A 23,834-nucleotide genomic window follows, 5' to 3' on the forward strand; every position below is an offset into this window, starting at 1 on the left:
CATATACTAATGATACTGGTTTTCCGTTATGTGTTATTACAAAATTACGTTTGCCAAGTTTATTTTTCAGATACACCCCTCAAACCACAGGATAGGAGCACTCATCGGCGATTAAACAGAAGTTCTGGCCACGTGGCAGGCGGAAATAGCCCTTCTCGCCCCAAGTGTCGTCCCACGAGTTCTTCACGATCCAGTAGTCCTGTCCGTTCTCCGATCCGTAGCCAACGACCAGGATCGCGTGGTTCGGCTCGCCCTGGTTGCACTCGTTGTCGTTGTAGATGCCACCCTCGTAGTTCTTGAGGGTCTCCAGACCGTTCACGGAGCAGGCGACGGGTCCCAAGGTGGCCACCACCTTCTTCAGCTGCTCCTCATCCTTGGGCGGAATGGCGGCGAATCCCTGAAGGCGGGCACCGGCCTTGCTGTCGTCGTACTTGCACGTATCCTTGTTGTCAATGTAGGGATAAACGCCCGCCTGCGAGACGCCCTTCTGCACCTCATCGATGAAGCAGAAGGCGGCCTCCTGGAAGCCACCGTCGCATCCGTTCAGCCCGAAGTCCTCCACTGGACCGCAGTCCACCAGGTTCTGCTCGGACAGCACGGGCAGACTGCCCGTCTTGCGGAAGGTGTGGCCCTCGATGGCTCCGGTGGTGGCAAATGCCCAGCAGGATCCACAGGTGCCCTGGAACTTCACTGGGGTCACACCTCCTTGCTCGCGCCAATCGAAGGAGTCCGGAACGGGGCTTGGCGGCAGGTCCACCTGCTTCAGACTGGCGGCAGCACGAGCTCTATGGATAAGAATTAAGAAATAAGATCATACAATAAAAATAACCAGCTATAAATTGTACTTGTTTTTGAATAATTGTTCTGTTTGTACTTAAAGGAAGAAAAAAAATGTATTCTTTAACCGAAAACATCTTAAAAGATACTTGATTTAAGTAAAAAACTATTAAAATAAGTTCGAGGTCAAGTCGGAGGAAAAGATTCGTAAGAACCTACAGAAAATGTTTTTTCTATTGTTTCAACTTATTCGGCATTGATTTACGAATAAATCTGATTTTGATTATACAGTCAATTCCCACGAAGCGATTCGATACACTTATAATATTTTTTGCTTGGCTTAAGCACAAGTTATAATTAGTTTAAGTTGTGGAAAATTAATCTAAAGTCAATAACATTGGTTAAGAATAAAAAGTTATTGAAAGGAAAGTTAGGAATTCGGAAAAAAATTAGCATATTTTAAACCCTAGCATAGAATTCTCTATTTTTTCCTTGAGCTACAAGACGCGATACTTACTTAGCTGCGGGGCTTCGCTTGAGACCGGTCAACTGCTGGAGGAACTCGGCGTGGGTCAGATCGGCAAAGGCATTGACAGCCTGCTTGAAGGTGGCAGCTCCGCGGGCAAAGGCCTCGTTTCCGGCATCTACCAGGTTCTTGGTGGCGGCGAAGGCTCCCTCGTGCAGAGCCTGATCGGCGGCATCCAGGTACTTCTTACCAGATTGAGACTGTAAGAGAGCCCCACTTTAGTCAACCCAATTGGGGGAGGAATCGCGCAGAGATCTCACCAAGAAGTCACCAAAGTCCTGGACATTCGACAGCAGAGGCACCTTGGGCACACTACTGGCAAAGTTGCTAACTGCACCCTGCACGGCACCTGCTGCGTTTTGGAAGGCTCCGGCCAGGCGATTGGCACCACCTCCGAATCCACCGCCGAGTCCTCCTCCTCCGCCGCCTCCAAAACCTCCGAATCCTCCGAATCCCTGGCCAGAAACAGCAGCCACCAGAAGAGGCAGAACCCAAAGAAGCTTCATTCTGATCTGCAAAGGAAACGAAACGAAACGAAACGAAATTGATTGATGGCTTGGAGTCGAAGCGGTTGCAACTGGTTTCTCAGGGAATTACGACATTAATTATATTTGATTGCCCATATATTATTGCCATCAGCCATCAGCCGATGCAATTGAGTACTATATATGCTTAGGTTTCATGCGAATCATCATCACCAAGTACTTCCCGATTCCGACTAACCTTACGCGTTCGCACAGTCCACACAAATGTTTTTGGCTCGATCGAGGGTTAGAGCTTTTATAGCTATTAGGCCAGTGGGTTTCTCATCGCTCGTACTATAAACTCGCCAACCTCGCCCCCACCCGACCCAATCCACAAATCCCAAGTCCAGGGGCTCGCAATTATACAGAAATCGAGACGCGTTGATTATACGTGCTATAACTATTTCGATTTGTGCAAATCCGAGTGGTTTGGGAACTCGTCTTGCTTCATTAGCGCTGCGAAAGAAGGCACTGAATATATACACCCAGAAAAAATAGTGGTTTCATTCCTACACAGAAAAAAAAGTGTTAGTTTAAATTTTATATTTACAGGTCAAAAAATACGTTTAATTTTTACCATTTGCTTCTTTTCTTTCGCTTTAAAATTTCAAAGTAATATGCCTTGTAATATGACCAAATTGACACGGAAAATTTGTTTGATTCTAAACTTATGGTAATAATAAATTATATTTTTCAAATACATTTATTTTTTCTAAAAGTTTACGCTTAACATTTTTTTTTAAGTGTAGGAGAACATTGAACAAATTATAACTGAATCTAGTTTGGGCCAGATGAAGACCGAATACCCGAATAATTAGAATATAAATCTTGATTATTTGGCTCTTATGTCAGCAACGATTACGCATTTGGGTGTTTATATTATTTGCTGCATTGCAATTTCTCGTTTTTAATTAGCACTTTTAATCCCTTTTTTAAGTCATTTTGTGATAACGTATCTTTCAGTTCAGGAAAAACCGGAACAAATTGAAAACCAGTTGATAAATTTGAGTAAATTTAATATTACGACACACGAGATTATCTGAACTGAACACGGGGCAAAATTTAATTTAAAAAGCAGAACACGCTTAAGTTCCGTTTCCACTTAATCAAATCGCCGTTAAAACAGAATCTTTATCAATCTGTCGGCTTATAGCTTATAAATCAAATAACTCGACCAACATTTCTGGTCGATGGACTTGAAGAAAATCTTTTCGCAGAGCCGAGGCTAATTGAATATTAGTTTTAATGCATTCGTTTAAATTACCTGTATATGTATAGAAACTATTAATTAAGCCATAATTTGCATACATATTAATAGCAATAACAATAAATTAACATTTTTTATCCCACCCTGTTGCTTGTTTTTGTGGGCAAACATAGTAAACAGAAGCTGTCCCGAAATAAATAACATCTTAAGGTGCTCCCGCATTGATTGCCCTTGAGGAACCCCCCATCTGTCTGAAAAAACAAGTTTGCTGTCTAAATTAGGTGACACTGAGTTTACTAAGTCAACACAACTATGAATAATTAAAACGTTCACATTTATACATCGCTTAGGACTAAGCGCCACATATGTTATTGATGTTGAGTTAATTAAATTATTAGTGTTGGAGTATTTTTAACTTATAAATAAGTTATAAGCTATAAATAATCTTAAAGATTGTATGTTTATTAAAAACAAATTAGCTCAAATCTAAATTTTACCCGTTTTCTTAAAGTTTTACAATTATATGATATAAATTGGTTAAATATACTCTGGATATTTTACTCCAACGAAATTTAAAGTAAATAAAGTTTCAATGACAAAAAGTTTTTTTTTATTATCTCATACATATATACATATATTTATTTGTATTATATAATCTTATTTTAAAACTTTTACTGTTTTTTATGTAAATGTTTCTAAAGTAATTTATTGGTTACAAAATATTATAAGTATCATTAATTTGAAGGGTAGCGACTAAGAAATACATTATGTAAATATAATTAAGCGTGAGAAACTATAGGATAGGAGCACTCTGCGGCAATGTGGCAAAGGTTTTGGCCCCGCAGCAGGCGAAAGTAGCCACTGTCGCCCCAGGAATCGTCCCAGGAGTTCTTGACGATCCAGTAATCCAGGCCATGCTCCGATCCGTAGCCCACGACCAGGATCGAGTGGAGTAGCTCATAGTCATTGCAGGTTGGATCGTCATAAATGCCCGACTTGTAGAAACGCAGGTTCTCCGGCATGCTTACTGAGCAGGCTACTGGTCCCAAATTGGCCACCACCCTCTTCATCTGATCTTCGTCTCCGGAGGATAGCACTCCGAATTCACTAAAGTGGCCACCCACTGTGCTCGGCACAAACTTGCATGATTTCTGGCGGCCAGCATACGGATAGCTTTCGGTCAGCGAAATGCCCATCTGGGTTTCAGAGAGCCAGCACAAGGCGGCCTCCTGGAAACCGCCATTGCATCCATTTAGATTGAAGTCCTGTTGCGGACCACAGTCCACCAGATTCTGCTCGGAGAGATTGGGCAGCTTGCCCTTCGCGGCAAACGTATGACCTTCGATGGCTCCGGTGATTGCAAATGCCCAACAGGATCCACAGGATCCCTGATTTTTCACGGGTGTTACGCCTCCCTTCTGCCGCCAATCGAAGGAGTCCGGAACGGGTAAGGCATCCGTAATGTTCACCATTTTGCGGCTGGCTGCAATTTTTGCACTGAAAAAGAAAAATTGATTACTTTTCTCTTGCATATGGGAATTATAATTTTGGTTAAAAAGTTTCAACGCAGTAAAGGAGAGATCTCCGACTCTAAATATTATAAATATTCTTCATTGGCATCACTGGAGTTTGTTTTATTAAAACTAAACATTAATTTTTTAATAATAATTATATCATCTATATGCAAAAAACAACTGTACTCATAGATAAAGAGATAGATTACTATTTTAGAGCTATGGATTTAAATTAATAAAAATCGAATAGCGATATAATATAGCTCCCATAGGAGCGATCGAAGGGTATAGCGGAAAAGCAACATAGACATTATTTTTAAGCATATTCACCTAAAAATCGAATATTTTGTTTTTCTAATGGCTGCTTCTTACATATACTTAGCCTTTTTTTTTGTTTTGCAAAGTGATAGAGGGCTTACTCTGATTCGGGTGATCTCCTGCGGCCGGTCATCTTTTTGATGAACTCCTCACGAGTCAGATCGGCGAAAGCGTTCAGAGCCAACTGGAAGGAGGAGGTTCCTTTGGCGAAGGCTACGTTGCCGGCATCCACCAGATTCTTGGAGGCTGCAAAGACACCCTCGCGAAAAGTGCGATCTGCCTCGGAGAAAGCCTGTCCGGTTTGATCCTGTAAAGGGGCTTCAAACTAAGGTCCAAGTTGTCAAGGGAATAGGTCCAGCAAATCTCACCAAGAAGTCGTCAAAATTATCGATGTTTGCCAGCACTGGCACCTTGGGCACAAATTTGGCAAAGCTGGTTAGAGCCCCTTGGGCAACAATTGAAAGAGATTCAGCCACTCCGTCTGCAAATCCTCCAGCTGCACTTGCAAACCCTCTAGCAATTTCTCCAAATGCATCCAATCCCCCAGGTGCTCCTCCGCCGAATGCTTCGTTTACGAGTTCTTGGGCAGAAGCCTTCGTCACGAGGAACGAAAAAAGCAAAAGAATTTTCATTTTGATCTGTGAGAGAAATAGGATTACTTTACATGCCGTTCATTTTTTGGTGTTTTGAAAACCTTATAGTTAATGTAAATAAATACAAGATTTTCAACTTCGTGCGGATAAATAGAGGACTTTTAGCGTTGTTTTTGTTTAGTAATTAAATTTTTATGGGCTAAACTAAACCAACCGTTCTAACCGATGCACTGGTGATAATGTGTTCGACACCGCCTTTTATAAACTGTATTCGGACCTGCTTTTTTCATCATGAAGATTCCCGATCAAGAAACTTGTATCTTTGGGAATCAATACAAATAAGAGTTTGGATTAAGTGTTGAAACTGGTAACATAAGACAGCTCGTTGTTAAATAACACGCAAGACTTCCATTTATTTTTTTTTCAAGATTCATACCAATTCTCAAGCCCACCTCGAAAATATGAACACGAGCTTAATTTTATTCGACAATAAGTCGTAGTTTACAAGTGTACATATAAATGTAGATCAATTAATTTTAAAGTGTTGGCTTACTTTGTTTGCATTATTGGCACATAAATTATTGCTTTCAATTAGCACAGTTAATCCCATCTTAACACAAATTATGGATTTTGTGAGAAGGTTACGTTTTTTGATGGCCGGAAGCAATGGAAAACTCGTTTTTAAATTCCAGTCAATATAATATTATGACACACAAGACTTTTTGATCCTGACGGACTTAAAACCAAACCGGCTATTTATGGTTTTAGCCACTTTGCTACTTAGTAAACAAGTGCACACGATTTTGTACTGATAAACTCAAATTGGCTAAATATTTTTAAAGTTAGTAAACAGAAGCTGACCCGAGATAGATAATTTCTCCGATTCGCAAAAGAGTTTTAAATGTATATAATGGTGCTTCTGCTTTGCTTGCCCATCTGTCTGAAAAAACGAGTTTGCTATCTAAATTAGGTGACGCTGACGCCAATTATGTCAACACTAAAATTAATATTAAAAAAGTTTATATTTATAGTAGGGATAGGCTCAACTATTATTTAAAGTATTTGTATTTTGTTACACACAAGAAAAATAAGAACATTTAAATTATAGCCTACATCTAGATAATTTAATAAATAGTGTTTTAGGCCCTAAAAACAATCGTTCTAGGAGGTCATGACGACCTGAACCGATTGTCTTGTAGATTCGCAGGCTCTTCATTTTCTTGAATCTTTCGGTATTAATACAAATGTTTCTAAACTACCATTTTACGAATATTGGCTTATGTGTTGAAACCAGAAATATTGGGCAGCTCTAGTTCAGCTTCAGTCTATCAAATTTAACGATACGCGTGGCTTGTATTTAAAATTCCGAGTTTCTCAATCCTCCAGTAGCTTAATTTTGAGCTGCGTGGTGACTTAGTTGTCTTAAATGTTAATATATTCGTTGCATTATTGGCACATTAATTATTGCTTTCGATTAGCACAGTTAATCCCGATTTAAAACAAATTATGCGTTTTGTGCATGGTAAGCTAACTTTTTGTTGATGACCGGAAGCAATCGAAAACTCGTTTTTATACCCTTGTAGAGGGTATTATAATTTCAGTCAGAAGTTGCAACGCAGTGAATGAGACATCTCTATAAAGTATATAAATTCTAACTTTGCAGTAATTTTCTATTTTTATTTTTTATTAACATCAGAAAACGATATCATATAGCTGCCAAAGGAACGATCGAATAATTGACCTTAAAATCATCGTAGCTTTAATAATTTTAAACACATACGCTTATAAATCGAAATTCAGATGCTATAAGAATATTTTATTTTTATAGTAGCTGCAAGGGTATATAAACTTCTGCTTGCCGATGTTAGCTTTTTTCTTCTTTTTAATTAAGTCAATTAAATATTATGACTCGCGTGATTTTATTATCTTGACGGACTTAAGAATAATCGGGTGCTGGCCTTAGACACATTGCTAGTAGTAAACAGGTATCCTTTGTTATTGCACCCGGTTTTGTAGAACCTTTCCATATCTAGGTTAAAAAAGGCAAACTTTTTTGCATTACCATGTACATTCCTATTATACAAGCGCAATTAGAAAATAGAGCGCACACCAATATAAGTGTCAACAAAATATTAAAACCTAACCTAATTAAAACATCATATTTAACCATTTTAAAATTATATAAACCACTTATGAAGAAGGAAATTATAAAAAGATTACCCCCATTAAATTTTTGTCTCAATTAACCAACAGATCACATAAAACCACCTCTTAACGGTATCAACACAAAACATATTGTTTTATTTATAACGACTCAACTTGCTTAAGTTAGGCAAGAGAGATTAACATTTTTTACAGAACTAGAATTAATTTAAATATTTGTTTTTCTAGCAATCTATCCGCTCTTGCGACGTCTGGTTTGCCCGGGTCGCGATTCCTGGGCTTCGTGAATGGGCGTGGCCTCTGGCAGAAAGATAATGGGCTTTCTCAGATCAATCGGTGGAGATGCCCAATTTTTGGTCATTGGAAAGCGCTGCAATAAAATCAAATAAATATAATAAATTATTCAAAACATTGAATACAATTTAAAAAGAGATTTCGTTACTCACCCCACTAGGTCCATTAACAGATCCATGTCCCACCTGTGGAAAAGCAAGGGAAAGTGCCAAAGTGGCCAGGAAGGTCAGAACCAGAATAATTTTCATTGTGTGACTTGTAAAAAGGAGATGGTTTTCAAGGCAACTGTTTGGCTTGCACTGATTCTGGACTCCGTGGCGGTTCCCTTATATAGTCCCGCCAAGTGGGAACTTTCTCCAGCGAGCTCACTTCCTGCACTTCCGGATGCGTGTGCAACTGAATCATTTGTGCACTTGAAAGTCTGGCTGTTTAAAAATAACTCTCACATCGGACACTTTTTCTTTCTGGAGCTGGAACTGGAGCTGGAGCCACCGATGCCGATGCCGATACCCCCAGAGATTCATCCATATTGGGGCATTCCCAGTTAGCAGTTACTTACTGTTCTCGGGCATTCTTGGTTTCTTGAAGAACAGAAAAAGAAACAAACCAAAGAATCCAAGAACCAAAGAACCTTTTTTATACTCGTTCGTTGGACCCTGCTATACATTTCAAGGTTGTCGTGGCATCTGCTGCTTCTGCTGCCATATACCATATATGTATGACTTGATATATAGTATATATATATATATGGCTGTGTGCTTCTTTCATTAACCACTCTGAGCAACAACAACATCGCAGCACAACAGCAACATCAGTCAACAGAACTTCAAACGAAGTCTCTCGTCTGCGCATGCGCGAAGGTGGAGCTCGAGATGAAGATGAAGACGAGAATGAAGATGAAGATGAAGAAGCCCAATGGAAGGATGGGGCAGCACACACAGAAAAAAAAACATATTTAAAAGTCACCATTGTTTTTGATTGTTAAAAAGATATTGTTAAAGAAATGGGAAATAGTAGTTTAACTATACAATATTTAGGAACACAGAATATTAGTAATTGTTGGTTCCTTCTTTTTAGCTTTTTTTTTGTTATTTATTATTATTTTTTTTTTTTTTTGTGGCTTATATATTTTATAATCATCATACATACATACATACAAATACATAAAATTTTTGTGAATAGTAATGTAAAAATTTTTCTATGTCGTTTTTTTTTTTTGTGTACAGGAGGCGGGACGAGATGGGGAAAGGGTCTTGGCCAGGGGGCCCCTTCTGGATCTTTTGGTTAATGTGTGTGTTGTTGTGGTTGTGGTACGTCTACCATCTCCATCTTCATCTTCATCCAATTGTTGAACGACACCGACCGACACACATAAAACTTGATGTGATGCGTCTGCGTCTCGAAAATCCTCTTTAAATTAAGAAAGATGATTTGCAGATTTGAATGCAGACACGGACATGGACACGGGCAGCATGATGTAAGCCCACCGAGGAATTTATTTATTCTTCAGCCTCTGGCTTTCGTGAGGCGTAGAATGCAATAAAATTCCACACGGCACACACTTGAGTTTTTAGAGCCTTAGCAGTTAATTTACGATTATTGGCTTTCATCTTCGTTTCGACTAAGCCAAATAAATCCCCAAGACTTGTTTATGATTTGCGTTTTGGCCATGGTCAAGGCGAGCCGTTATGAGATATTCTAGCATCTCAGAGATTGCTTATTAGGATTATAATCTATTATTGGAGAGTTTACGGTTCCACGAACAATGGAAGGAAAAAAGGCACTTACGAAAGCATCACTTTGGGGATTTCTTTATGGTGAACATTAAGTAACTGTCAATATATAAAGCCAATAAGTACTTATTGGTGTTATACATTGACAGTCACTTTAAGTTATAAATGATTTTATTACATTTAGTACCTTTTGATATTATATATTGGCAATCCATTTGCATTAAAAATATTATCATCTCAGAATCTAGGCTGAAAATGTGTTCACCTAAAATCAAATCTTTATTTGGTTATCAGTGTTTAGTTGAAACATATAACCCCCTTCATTATAAACCCTCACATCCATTAAATACAAACTGTTTATTTACTTATTACGTTTATTAATCAAGAGTTTCCTTTTTTGTGGTGGTTGTCATACAATTAAAGCATACAATACATATATATTTATATATAGATTAATGTCTTAGCTCCTTTAATCTCTCGCTGGATCGTTCATTTCAGCGGGGTGGTCATCCAGGTTGGCCTGCTCTGGGGTCCTCAGAGAGAAGCGTCATTTTCGGACATGTCCGGCCGGCTCTCGAAAATGGTCATTCCTCAGTGGAACCCGTGGAACAGAATCCCAGTGGGATGGATGACCTCCCAACCCCGTCCAGACCCAAACAAACACACACAACTTAGGCTATGGTGGCTAGTCCGCAAGGACATGCCTAGTTGTTGTTGGCCGCCAGTGGCTTGCCCAGGACACGCATGGCATTGGAGTAGTCCGAGTCGATCTGCGGGATGATCTGCTGCTCGTTGGGCCGCAAAGTGCGTATCAGATCGTTGAGGGACAGGGAGGATTGTGGAGTGAGCTCCTCCTTGGGCTGCAGCTCCTGGGAGCTGGCCATCTTCTGGAAGTCCTGGGCAATCTGCTTAATGCGCTCCTCGATGGCGGCAGCCGGGGATTCGGTGGTGGAGCTGGGCAGGGCCAGAGCCTCCGCCTCCGCCTCCGCCTCAGTTTCGCCCTCATTCTCCAGCTCATGCTCATCCCCCTCCGAATCGTGCTGCGCACTCTCGTTATCCTCAGCCGCAACCGGAGCAGCTGGTGCCGCATCCGCATCCGAATCCGAATCAGTATCATGATCCTGCTGCTGCTGTTGCTGCTGCTGCTGCAGCTGCTGCTGCACCTCCTCAATGGAGTGCATCTCGGGATGCAGTTCGTTGTCGCTGAGGGGGAATACATGCTCCTTGATGTCGTTGCCATCGCTGTCGTTGCCCAGTTCGCGGGCATGCTCTCCAAAGTTGTCGTGCTCCTCGTGCTCCTCGTGCTCCTCATGCTCCTCCTCGCCGCCCTCTGCCTCGTGGTCGTCGTGCTCCTCGGCCTCCACATCCGGCTCCTGATCCTCCACATCCACATCCGCGGAGTCGGTGTCGGGCAACGAGCGATCGTGGTTCAGTTTGAAGGACATGAAGGAGGGCTGTTGCTGCTGGGAGCTCGAGTCATCGAGCAGTCGGTGACCGCCAGCTGGCGAGGATTTGGCCTTGGCGGCAGTGTACATGGCTCCACTGGTGGACATCAGCAGGGGCAAAGGAGTGGTGGAGACGGCCGCATGCAGGTTCAGCAGGGAGGCGGGAGTCCTTGGGGTAGTCGAAGTAATGGGACGTCTATATTTTTCAGAGAATAAAAAGGCAAATGAAATATAAAGAAATATTTTAATGTTCGGTGTGTCTTTGTTGGGCGGTTCGGTGGCGTGGTTAGTGCGAAAGTGGCTCAGCCTTAAGTTAGTTAGTTGAACACAATTCTTCATGACAACATCAACAACAACAACAACAGCAACGAGAGCGATACAACATCTAAGGAAGCTAAGCCCCAAACCACCAAACAAAATACATTTTTGGCGCTCATATGAGATGGAACACAAAAATTAATGCAATCAAAAGGGAATTTGAAAAAATACTTGAAAATAGAATTTTTCTATTTTAAATCTGTGAAACAGCATAGAAGATAATTTAACATTTTACTATGTTTTTATGTTACATATCTTAAGAAGTTTACCTGTATTTAATTTGATTAACAAATTTTTCTTTGATTGTTTTAAGAAAATACTTTATGTTTGAATAGATAATTTTTGGTAACTGACTTTCAAAAAACGTTTTGTGGAAAGGTTTATCAGATTTTATAAATAAATTTTTAAAATATGGCCCTTTCGTTAAGTTTTTCTAAACATTTTATTTTGAACTTTATCAGAGATTGCATTAACTTTAATAGTTTTCTTCTTCCCATTGGCGTCTACAAGGCAGTGTTCTTTTTTGGACGATATTTGTAGATTTTAAGGAATGTCGATAAGGATTGAAACCAATTTTACGGCTTGGCTTATAGAACTTGGAGTGGCGTTAGTAAGAAGTCGCATTAGTCTTTAGATATACATATGCATATAGATTGTGTGTGTAAATATGGTAGATTGGTTACGATTTGGGGTTTAGCTCACCTATTTGTTCGTTCTTTTTGCAAATTCTGTTTTTGGGAATCGAAATCGGATTCGCACTCTGTCACTGTGTGTGTGTGTGTGTGTGTGTGAGTGAGTGTGTGTATGTTTGTGGTCAACTAAAGTAAATTGTGTCTTAATCACATTATCCTTGCGTAATCTCTTGATCTGTTTAGTTTTTATCTGGTATAAATATGTGTTTTTTTTTTGTTCTTTACTTAATTAGGGACATTTGTTTAATTGCCACTGACGGGCAGCTCGTATAGCGAATTAATTAACGTTAATTATAGCATAATTTGTTTATTGCATTATCAATATTCTTAGTTCCTCCTCCAATCAGTGCTCTTAATATCTGTTCGATTTGCGTGTGGTTGTGTGGAGTTGTGGAGTATTGGAGTAGTGTGGAGTGGCTCCGCGGTCAAGTGTCCTTACCCCTGCGCCGACGAGACGGGGATGCTGCCGTAGTTGTAGTAGTAGCAGCGGGTCTGCTCGCAGATGAAGTCCTTCACGGCCGAGCAGTCCTCGGGCATCCACTTGAGCGTGGGCTGCTTCAGGATCACGCATCCCTTCTCGGCGCCACTGCTGCTATAGATTGTATAAAGGGAAGGAAAAAGCATATCGATGTAGATGGGTATAGTTTGGAGTCCTGAAGACACAGAGAATTAACCACATTGGTTGATTAAAATACCCCTAAAGCGAGTTATTTTGACAGAGGTTTTAAACAATTAACGGCGTTAATTCTTTTGGTAGCATTATTTCCCGTGCATTTCTCTTAGGAACCAACAATTGTTTCCCAAATGGATTGCCTCTCTGTGTACTATTAGTTCAGGACTACTTACCTGTCGCGAGCGGTACGCTGCGGAGAGGTGTTGCTATTATGATCGACGGGATCGAGCAGACCGGCCTGGATGGCGTCCGCCGAGTTCTCGAAAAAGTCGAAGGTGGCGTTGAACGGCAGACCAGTGCTCATCCATAGGAACATGCCCGTGCCCAGGCGATTGCCGGAGGTCCAGAAATCGTAGTTGCCGTAACCGGCATTCTTTAGATACGTGGTCATCGACTCGGCCTTCTCCTTCGTCTCAAAGGAGGCCAGTTGCAGGCCCAGGGAACGGCAGTACTGGTAGGCCAGGAAGTAGTTGAGCTCCGGTGAATAGGGATTCATTCGGCTGATAAAGTACTGCACTCCATCTAAATGGATCGTTGTGATGCGTTGACCTGTTGGCAAGACCGAAATTATTGTTGATATATCATTAAAGTTTTTTTTTGATAAAACTGAAGATGATCAAACTATAAGCCCAGTTCACAATAGGTGAACGAACCCACCTATATCTGTAAATTCCAAACGTATTTGGAATCGCAATGCGTAACCGAAACAGCGAAAACGGTAACGGTTTCAACTGCGGACATCGCATGCGTAATCGCAGAAACATCATTAAATAGGATTACCAAAAAAGTGGCTAGCAATCCATAAAAACGAAGAACAAAACTTTGGAGCCCCAAATTGGACGCGTGATTCATGATGATGATGATGATGATGACCAGGAGCATTTATGCGGTCCCTGACCTCTGGTGGCTAATTACAAGAAATCCGAAATGGGGAATCAAGGTGCTGATGACATTAATTAGCCCGCTGGTCAGCTTGAAATGGAGACGAACGGAATCTTATGTAATCGCTGACCCGAGCAGAAGTAAAGTAAAGCGAAGAGGCTGGAAACAATGCAAGACGACAGTGACTTTGAGTTCGGATTCGGGTTCAGTCAACAGGTAGTCGAGGGACAAAGATCTTGGCCCTCTCAGAAAGTATCTGTGTACACAAGTCTCTGTCAGTGTTTGTGTGAGTATGAGTTGGCCCTTAAAAAGCGGCTCAAAAGATAAACACAAATACCAAGTACTTTGTTTTCCCACTGACTCAACGAACCCTCTTGGACACTTGGCCATTTATGGCACTTGTCATGGATGGATATTGGATATGGAATATGGGATATGGAATATGGGATGGTGTAAGGCTTATAGGCAAGGGCCTAGACATGAAGAGAGTTCCAGTGTTTGAGCGCACACACACACACACACACACACACACCCATCACCCCGAGTGTACTCTGCTCGTATATGAAATTATTTCCGGCGATTAAAATGCAAGACACACACGACGAAGTCAAGTCAAAGTCTTTGCCCGATCAGACTGATGATAGACAACTGGCGTTGAAGATTTATGAATGAAAAGATTTCGGGAGAATTTATTATGCGACCGACGAGAGCTCAGATTTCCATCTGCCTAATAAGAATAATGACCACGCCATGATATCAGAAGCTTCGTGGAGAGAACAAATGTTCTTAAATTTCATTTTAATGGGGCAATTTGAGAAAAGCAAATGAATCCAACTTGATGGCGAATCTAAATCGGATTCGAAGTGGAAGATAGTTCTCGGCACTTAGCCAGCAGATAACGAGCTCCGTCCCAATTGCAGTTAATTTGACACTGACTCTGGACGTGAATTCGACTGCAAGATCAGGGGGATCGGAATGGAGATCAAGATCGGGAATCGGGATCGAGATCGGGATCGAGATCGGGATAGGTAACCCCATAATTGGGCGGCCAAGTTCCCTGCAGCACTTGAGCACCATAATTTCCGAAGGTAATTACGCTTGGCCAGCGATAGATCGCGAATCTAGCACGTCTCTAATGATGCAGTCAAAGTCAATGCTGGTGTTTGGCGGGGACGCTGATGTGGACGCTGATGCCATTGCCGGAGGATGCGATGCGGCTAACTCTAGTTATTTGTTGGCACCTAACATCCCTCGGGCCAGTTAGCAGGCAAATCATTATTATGGAGATGGCGACTGGGATAAGCAGAGGGAAATTGATAAAAAAAGCCTGTTTGGTGGAATCGGGAACGGGAACAATTCTTGCTGGGTAATCGATGAGAAGAGAGCTCTCAGCGAATACCGAAGACCGTAGGATCGATGCAAAAACGGCGAACAGACTTAATGACTGCGACTCTGATTCGGATATAATGATGGGAATGCATCATTCGTTTCGCCAGAATCTTTTCCTTTCCTCGATTTTCAGGCTTGGCTTGGCTGGGTAATCTTTTTTTTTTTGCAGTTCTGTGAATCTTCTTTTGTTTACTTGTTAAATGGGAGAGGGTAGGAATAATTACAGACGTTTCTTGGAGATTGAATTATCATTGACGGACAGAGGTAAGCCGGCAATTAGCAAGGCATTTAGAGTTGCGGAGGATAAAAACCTAATTATTCTATCTTTTCAAGTTCTGAGAACAAGTTTAATTTGTTTGCTACGTTTTAAACGAGGTCTGCTCTTTAAAAGTTTAAACCTTTAGGGTAATGTCGGTTTGCCTAAGGCTCTCTTCAATTAGAATAACGCTTTAAACTAAGAACAATTAATTCTAGGAACCTTTTTTTTAATTTATAATTCACGAATATTAAATTGTTTCACAACAAGGTAGTTTAATAAATGCACTATCTTTACTTATAAATTAACAACTGTAAGCTAGTTTTTTAAAAATGTAGAAAATCAATTACCAACTATTTAAAATTGAGCTTTAATGGACTTTTGAATTATTTAATTTGAAAATAAGTTTAAAAACCATAACGTTTTTTTTTATCATACTTTAAAGGTAATATTAAGAATAATGTAATTAAATATTTTGAAATTTAATAAAATTGTATTAGTTGTAGGAATTTATTTCAATGTGAGGCACAAAATCACTCGAAATTTAGCTTTCTCAAAACTAGTTCCTTGCAATCCTTGAAGAACTCGAAAACAAATTTTTAAATTTCAGGATTACAAACGAATGAAAATAATCAAAAGCCTTTTAAGCGCTTAACAAATAATGTTCAAGACCGACAATGTCGAAATTGGGGAGGTCAAAAGTCAAAATTCAGTCACTTTACTAACCTGCAGCGCATGCCAAGAGGCCTAGCAGGCAGAGGAGTACGATTTTGGCCATCTTTTCTTCGGCTGGTTGGATTGTTGAGAGCGCGGATCACTTTCTGATTGCCAGTGGCTACGAGCGGGGAATACGAATGGGGTTCTTTAACGCGCGTTCGAGGTGGCTCTAAAACAGAGTCTGGACTTTAGAGTTGGGAGTTCAGCACTTCACGTCGCGTTCACTGCAAGCCTTCGTCGTCGACTGATCGCTCAACTGATCAGGCCAATATCACGCAGCCGCGAGTGTCCGCCAAGAAGTCGGGAATCGGGAATGGGAATGGAATGGAATGGGTGTCCAAGAAGCCGAAGAAGCCAAGAACAACAACGATCAGACTCGCTGCTTCCAAAACGACAGCGATTCCAGTTCCAGTTTCCTCTTCCAGGTACACTCACACTTGAACAGGCAGTTACAGATACAGATACGGTGGCAGCGACTTGTGTGTTAATCCTTGGACCCCGAAATTGGAATTGGTAATTGGAAGTTTTAGATCCGCCGAGCTTCTGTTCTGGCCAAGTTAGCGCTGGTAAATGTCGGCTGGTGCCGAAAGCAGTTAGCTTAAGAAGGAAATTGCTGGCTGAAAACGGGAAAAGACCGTGGAAAAGAAAAGAACAAAATTAAAAGAAAGACAAAATAGCCGAATCGGACAGAACCAACTATTTGCTTATTTCATGGATGTGATTGGAAATTGGCCTCGCTCTGCGTATGTATATGTGTATGTGTGTGCGAGTTCTTCCTGTTGGCCGTGGTGTATGTGAGCCGAAGTCAGTGCTAGACAAAGAGCGCAATAAACCAAAGGCACACAAAAGCGGGCTCAAACCGAAATATCAGTGCACTGGGAAAATTTTTAGGTGGCTTTAAATTACATTTAAACAAATTTAAGAACCACTTAAAATTTTGATCTAACAATTAACAATTTTGTATGTAAGTCTTTGTTTAAAACAATTTAAAAAGAAGTTCCGATGAATGTTTAAGCTTTCGATATTTAATAACATATGTATTATAGCCTCAAAAAGCTTTTAGAGGTTTCTAAGGACCACAGCCTAAGAAAACTATTTAATAAAAGTTCCTATGCCTAAATTTAAGTTTTGCAATGAGGTTCCATAACTCGCACAATTTTTATTGGTTATATAACATGTAGTCTCGTAATAAATGTGTCTCATTTGGATAGCTTTAGAAATTTTAACCGAAAGTTCACAAGAACTCGGTTAGAATTCGAACGACGGTTTTTCAAAAATTCGAAATTTTAGGATTGAAAAGTACACCTGATATTTTTTCCAGTGCCTACTAACACCTATAAACTCGACTGCACGTCGCCGTCATCATTCCAATGGGAGTTGGCTGCGCTGTCGACGTCGGCGTCCTCGGAGTCATCGCAGTCCATTGTTAGTTTTATTCTTTCTCCCACAACGACGCTTTGGTTTTAGGTTCTTTCTGCTCTTTCTTCGTCTTCGCTACAGTCTTACCTGTAGGGCTCACTGTACGTTCTTCCCCCCCTCCTGTCAAACCCCCTTTGCAGACCTCTCCTTCCAACCCCTTTCCACTTCCATGAACCCAACGCAATGTGGTTCCATTTCCATTAATTTGGTACGCTATCGCGACGAAGAGTCGCCCGTGGAAGTAGCCGCTTTCTGCGGTTTTCAGTTGGTTCTTTTACTTATTTTTGCTGGAAGCGTGAAATGTAATAATGATCGTCTGCTTTGCATTTTGACAATATTTCTTTTTTCTGCGGGTGCCAGCCGCAAAACACGAACATACACTCCCTCTTTTTCCACCTCCGTCCACCAAAAAAATATGATAAATGTGTGCATGTGTAATTAAAGGCATCTTCTTGACTTCTCTTCCTCTGTATTTGGCTTCTGGCTTAGAGCTTTCTAATTAACCTTAGAACGCGGAGAAGGATAAATATTGGTTTAATGATTATTAATAACCGAAAGTTTTAAGTGGCTTAGAGAAAAATTAGCCACCAATTAGAAACGTTAGGCTGAGAGAGGACTTTACACGGGAAAAAAATCAGACTCAAGGTATTTTTTCATAAGCTTCTCTATTTTATGAAACATTTTGGGCAAATCAGCTATTTCAAATCCAGGAAACTTATCTTTATATTTCACTTTTTTTCTGACAAGTAATTCCTTATTTATATCTTTTTTTATTCTCTTTGCACATTAACACGTTTTTACATAAACACATTAACTGCTTATGCTCTTGGTTCTATATGATGTATCGGTCAGCCTGGTTTTTCATAGTTGCAATCTTGAAATGGTCCCAATGGAGATATTACCACGAAAATTATATACCATATACTGAGATCATTGTGATGTGTTAAAGCAAGAGTTAGTTTCAAGATACAGTTTTCGCTGTATATAAATACCAACTTGGTACCGATAAATTATCCCTGCTTCAACGGCTTGTGGAGTACTCCCATCTTGCCTTTATCACTCTTATTTACTTCTGGAATAATTCTAGCTTAACCAATAGTTAATCCAATTGGTCACATCGCCCGATCGACGGTCGCAGGCTATAATTATGTACGCGTTCGGCTAAACTTAATAATGGCCAGGTGATTAACAGTCATGGGAAATGAATTGCCCGCAATTTCCCAGTTGGATGGTGGAGGATGTGGAGGATAGTGGTTCTGTGGATGGCGGATCGGTGGTTTGGGTGGTGCAGCTAAACAGCTAGAAACCTGTGCGTGCCAGTTGCAATCGAAAATTCTATCGCAAGTACAACGCACCGAGATTTTGGCCCTTCGTTTGGGTCTGATTTTTATTGGTAAAACTGCCGCCGGGTGGACGCCAACTTTGACTTTGGCGTGGCTGCGACGCACATTGAAGCTTAATGTGACCGACGCTGCTGCTAGTTGGTCTCCTTGCAATCTGGATTTGCCAAAAGGAGGCGGAGGGGTTTGGGGCGGCTTTTGGATGGCCTTCGCCTTTAACAGCATTCATCCATCTATACTCGCGGCTGCCGCTGCTTCTTCTTAGCTTGATCTTCTGATCCTCACCATTTGTATTTGTGTGTGGTGCTGCACTGGAAGAAAAATATATATTATATACTTCAACTTCATACAAACTCACTGGAATCTCTACGAATCATGTTTTGTCTATAAAATAAAAAAGGGGTAACTCCATATGATAATATATTTTAACAAAGACATATCACAGCCTAAAAGCTTTTTTTCTTATAACACGATAATTCAGAACATTGTGCTAAAAAAAAACTTGTTTAAATATTAAGGTAATTTTTACATTTTCAATTGATTTCGGAAAAAATATTTTTATAATTAATGTTAATTTTCCAGTGCAATCAGTTAAACATTAAACATTATCAGACCTACTATGCGTGGTTTCTTCCAGTGTATGTGTGTTCCTGGCGTCGTCGCCGTCGTCTTCTTCTTCTGCTTCTGGCCGCCTCCCCCTACTCTTCCTCTTCCTGCCCCACCTCCTGTTCCCATTTCATTGCTAGTTGCTGTTGCTGTTCTTGTTCCTGTTGCTTGTTGTTTTTGGTCTAAAAATAAACTCGGCACCAGATTGAGGAATTTAATTCGCCTTTTGGTAGAAATCCTCGACTTTGGTTTTTGCCAACGGACTTTGGTTGCCTCTTTGGCTTTTCCCCTCCTCCCACTGTTCCTCCTTTTCCTTCTCCTTTGCCACCTCTCCTTTTGTCCTCTTTGCTCAGCTTCGCCCCTAGGTGCGTGAGTGTGTGTATTAGTGAGTCGGTGTGTGTTGCTCCTGTGTATCCACATCCATTTTAGCGTCAAGTTTAGCGATGATGCTGATGATGACGACATGGACATGGCATCTAGCTTAAAGTATACATTAAAAAAATAGATTTAAAATTTATAAGAAAATAGAAAACCTATTTAATAAGTTAAATTAAGACAGAAGTTTATAATCTTTCTAGGAATGTGGAAGATTCCTATAAACTAGACCAATTAAAATAATTTCTATTTATGTTATGGAAAATGTACACGTTCATATCGGTGTGATATAGATTTTATTCTGTGTAGAAGCACAGTAATCTATAAGAAAATATAAAATCAATTAAACAAGTTCATTTAAGATAGATCTTTTAACAGTCTTTCTTAAATAAACATATGAGTTAAATTCCCACAAACTAGACCAAGGTAATATTAATTTCGGTTAATAATCAAATTAATTTTGAAGCTCCAATTTTTTTCTGTGCAGAATACCAACAAGAAGTAAAAGAACCGAGTTGGATTACTAATGCACACTTTTTCCGCTTGGGATCAAAGGATTAATGTGAATCGGGTTTCGCGGCTTGAGAAATGACACTGAGATATTCTTTTGAGGCGGACATCGCACATTTCCACTTGCCTGCGTTTTAATTAGAATATCTTTCTGATCGGATAGCTCAAGTAGCAAGTGGCTTTTGGTGTGTGTCCTTGGCGGTACGAAGGTCATCAGCATTTGCCACGGAGGTCACATTAAGCACACACACATACATATCACAGATATCACAGAACTGTCGTGAGGGCCCAGCCCACAAAATAGCAGGAACATGACCAGCAAACCGATCAGGACCCTTCCAACCCTATCCCAATCCAATCCCATCCGATCGGATCCTAGACCATCCCAACCTAACCCATCCGTTCATGCATAAATTCATGCTCGATTTATACTCCCCCTTTCGACTGCCATGAGTCATGTGCATTTATAATAAACTTATTAAAATATGCACAAATGAATGCCAGGGATTCAATAAATGTTTTCCAGCTCTTTCGTTTGCGAAATTATAGAGAAGGATGGGCATATAAGACAAGGATGACCCGGGAGGAGAACAACCGGAAACGGGTTATTCTTAAAAGTTATATTTCATTTTCGAAAAGAAATGATCAACTTTTAATCTCGTTTCCATGATTTTGTAGTTCTCTCCCAAACAAACTGGGTATTTGAAAGAAGAAAAAAAGGTGACAATACATCAATGGGGGTTCCTTCTCTAAAACCCCCATTGAAATAGCTCAGGGATTTGATCAAAAATGTATTAGAGTTAATAGAGTTTCCTTGAAAGTCAAAGATTTTCATAAATTAAAAACTAATTTAATTTAAGCCGAAATGTGCAAGGGAAAATTGAAAATTGTAAGCCAGGTTCACATGAATTTTTAATTTCCCCAAAGAAAATGGCCTTTCAAATCATTATTTGGACCAGCGAAAACAAGGTAACCCAATGATCCTCCCACCTCGAAATCGCAATTGGCCTTCTTCGTCTGATTTTTGCCCGTTCGCCTTGACCATAACCATATCAACGGTAAATAATTTCGATCACAGAGCAATGAAGCTGAAACGAAACGAAACGAGAAACGAAACCAAATGAGCATTGGCCGGAGGATGGGGATTTGAGATGGCGATGGCTAACTGGCAATCAAACCGGAGGAGAAGGAGGTAAAATTGGGGACAACGAAGAGGTCCATGGAGGAGGAGCTGCTCTTCCTTCGGCTGTTGCTTTTGCTGTTTGCTGGTGCTTCACGTCATTTCAGATTCCATGTCAAAAGGTGAAGCCAATTCAACGTTTCTGGCGAACTGGGCAACAAAATCACGACCGAAACTGAAAAAAAGCACAACAACAGGAATAACTGGCAACAATGGCAAACCTAACCGCATCAACACGAAAATCACATCTCTGGGGGCTTCTCTCCGATGATTTCCACTAATTTGTGAGTCGCGCAACTCATTGACCCATGCATGATCTGCTTCCAGTTCCATTTCCCCATGTCTCAATTCGATATAGAACATAGAACAGATGCCAGATGCCAGATGCCAGTTGCCAGATACCAGATACCCGGATTGCTGGTAATGCCCGAATGCCCGAACAAATGGCGCGCGATCTTCGCTATGGTATATTCTCATGTCGCTAATACGGCCATTAGACCTAAACGGTTTGGAACTTGAACTTAAAGAGGTGGAGGTGGAACACTAAGCAGGAAACCAAGAAGCATTCTTAATGAAGGGAATCAAATAGAAATGAAAGAAAGACGGAAGTAGACTTTTATGTGCAGACACATCGGCCTGGCCAAGATTATGGCCAAGTTAGAAAACGGGCAGTGAGTGGGGTTCATTTGCGAAATTGAAATGCCACTGCCAACCTCCATGCGGGTGTGGATGTGGATGTGGATGTGGCTGCGGATGCGGATAGTGTGGGTGGATGGGTTCAAGAACCTTTCTGAGCCATGACTAACCGAATGACTGATAGACGAGTACGAGTACCAGGTGCCGACTGTAGCGTGGTGCCGCTCAAAATAAAAAAGTGCCCGATTCTGCACTTGACCGCTGTCCGAACCCCAGACGCGGTATACGGGGCCACATAATTACATGCCAGCTCCCGCTGACCCGCACCCTTTTCCCACCCCTCCACCCTTTTCCACCCACACAGAGAAAATACTGGGGAATTTCCACTCATGTTGGTTGTCTAACATTTTTACTGCCCTAGCCTCTTCTCAGCAATTTAATTTGGCTTTATTTTTAATTTTACAAATGTTACTTAGCCATTGCACTTCAAATAATGCCAAATTAGAATTTAATTTATACATTTGAATTTATTTCTGGCACTTTTTAGGGACAACTTACTGGGAATCAGAGAAATATTATTAAGGTTCTTGGTACTGGGAAATTTGGTCTCATGTTCAAAGACTTATTTTTCTACACATACCCATGTCAAATTTTCTTTTAACCAACTTAATTTTTGTTCATATCGATCAAAAGTAAATGGCTCTTTTGTTATTTAAACATATGCAACTAAGCCAAAGCTTTTAAATGTTTGTAGAATGGCAAAGCTCTAAAAAATCAATAATTTAATAATTATAGAATCAAAATTTCATTATATTTGAATCTTTTCCCCCAGTGTTCTCATTTCTGTGGCCAAATACCGACAGCAGATTGTGTTTGTGTCGCCTACGATCGAGTTGGGCTTGGATGTGGATGCGGATGTGGATGTGGATGCAATGTGTGTGCATATCCATGATGTGTATGTGCTTCTCACGACTGCAGAAGCCTGGAGCTGAAGCTAGAGCTGGAGATGGAGCTTGGATCTGAAGCTGGAACACGCCGCCAGTAGCAGACATTGGGGCCAAGCCAAAGCCAAAGCCAAAGCCAAAGCTAAAGGCAATGGCAATGGCTCTCCAATGGAGAATCAAGGGGAAAGGGAGATGCAGGGGCGGCAAACACGAGCTTGATGACTATTATGTGGGCAGAGGTCGGCGGGGTCGGTGCTGTACCGTGAACTTCTCATGAAAAGCCTAACCATGGGGAATTTAATAGTGCTTAGCACCAGCAGAAGACACCCGAGAACGAGACCAGAAGCCCGGAGACTCTAAACTCTACACTACAGACAACAGACCCAAGACAGAGCCACAGATACAGATACAAATGCCGATTGGTAGCCTTCATTTGGCAGTCAATTACGGAAAAGCACAGAAGTGGAGTCATGCTGGTAGCACCTGGCCATATGAATATGGCCAAAAGCACTCACTGATCAGTCAAAGTCTGTAATGCTGTTGAAATTGAGTTTGCTTAAAATTTGTACATGGAAATTATAGCAGGACTATTTAGGATTCTTCTGTGCATTTCGAAACTCAGTTTGCGGGGTAAATAAATGTTAAAGATTGGTAATAAAACCACAATCCTTCCAATGAATTCAAGCAATCCCAAAGCTAAGCGCTCAAAGATTGACATAACTATTGAAGCTAGTCCAGACTCACCAATATGTATTAATTAGAATAAAACAACAGAGAACTAAACAAAAATATTTAAGACACCA

The 23,834-nt window shown here is 40.8% G+C and overlaps 4 protein-coding genes across 8 annotated transcripts; all 4 read right to left on the bottom strand.

The window, feature by feature from the left end:
- Nucleotides 1-26: 26 nt before the first annotated feature.
- On the bottom strand, nt 27-2,157 carry LOC108144610 (procathepsin L). Its single transcript, XM_017269632.2, has 4 exons — nt 2,027-2,157; nt 1,564-1,815; nt 1,295-1,503; nt 27-785 (listed from the first exon to the last, which is right to left on the bottom strand). Exons 2-4 carry the CDS (start codon nt 1,807-1,809, stop codon nt 80-82), a joined length of 1,161 nt encoding a protein of 386 aa, XP_017125121.1. The 5' UTR covers nt 1,810-1,815; nt 2,027-2,157; the 3' UTR covers nt 27-79.
- A 1,563-nt stretch (nt 2,158-3,720) lies between these two features.
- On the bottom strand, nt 3,721-6,084 carry LOC108144225 (procathepsin L-like). Of its 3 annotated transcripts, none has more exons than XM_041707609.1 (4): nt 6,013-6,084; nt 5,235-5,504; nt 4,968-5,191; nt 3,721-4,531 (listed from the first exon to the last, which is right to left on the bottom strand). In XM_041707609.1, the coding sequence occupies exons 1-4, from the start codon at nt 6,067-6,069 to the stop codon at nt 3,814-3,816; spliced, it is 1,269 nt and encodes a 422-aa protein (XP_041563543.1). In that variant the 5' UTR covers nt 6,070-6,084; the 3' UTR covers nt 3,721-3,813. The 3 variants fall into 3 exon arrangements, with proteins under 3 accessions (XP_041563543.1, XP_041563545.1, XP_041563544.1); XM_041707611.1 differs by lacking the exon at nt 6,013-6,084 and adding an exon at nt 5,561-5,655; XM_041707610.1 differs by having other exon boundaries at nt 3,722-4,531; nt 4,968-5,173.
- A 1,646-nt stretch (nt 6,085-7,730) lies between these two features.
- Nucleotides 7,731-8,201, bottom strand: LOC108144299. Its single transcript, XM_017268985.2, has 2 exons — nt 8,069-8,201; nt 7,731-7,992 (listed from the first exon to the last, which is right to left on the bottom strand). Exons 1-2 carry the CDS (start codon nt 8,162-8,164, stop codon nt 7,855-7,857), a joined length of 234 nt encoding a protein of 77 aa, XP_017124474.1. The 5' UTR covers nt 8,165-8,201; the 3' UTR covers nt 7,731-7,854.
- A 1,804-nt stretch (nt 8,202-10,005) lies between these two features.
- On the bottom strand, nt 10,006-16,578 carry LOC108144873. 3 transcript variants are annotated; one of them, XM_017270030.2, is made up of 4 exons: nt 16,031-16,576; nt 12,951-13,326; nt 12,544-12,693; nt 10,006-11,290 (listed from the first exon to the last, which is right to left on the bottom strand). In XM_017270030.2, the coding sequence occupies exons 1-4, from the start codon at nt 16,080-16,082 to the stop codon at nt 10,354-10,356; spliced, it is 1,515 nt and encodes a 504-aa protein (XP_017125519.1). In that variant the 5' UTR covers nt 16,083-16,576; the 3' UTR covers nt 10,006-10,353. The 3 variants fall into 3 exon arrangements, with proteins under 3 accessions (XP_017125519.1, XP_017125518.1, XP_041563331.1); XM_017270029.2 differs by having other exon boundaries at nt 12,544-12,696; nt 16,031-16,575; XM_041707397.1 differs by lacking the exon at nt 10,006-11,290 and having other exon boundaries at nt 12,263-12,693; nt 16,031-16,578.
- Nucleotides 16,579-23,834: the final 7,256 nt, after the last annotated feature.

The sequence above is a fragment of the Drosophila elegans genome, unplaced genomic scaffold (assembly GCF_018152505.1).
Source record: "Drosophila elegans isolate 14027-0461.03 unplaced genomic scaffold, ASM1815250v1 contig_183, whole genome shotgun sequence".
In the NCBI taxonomy this organism is placed as follows: Eukaryota; Metazoa; Arthropoda; class Insecta; order Diptera; family Drosophilidae; genus Drosophila; species Drosophila elegans.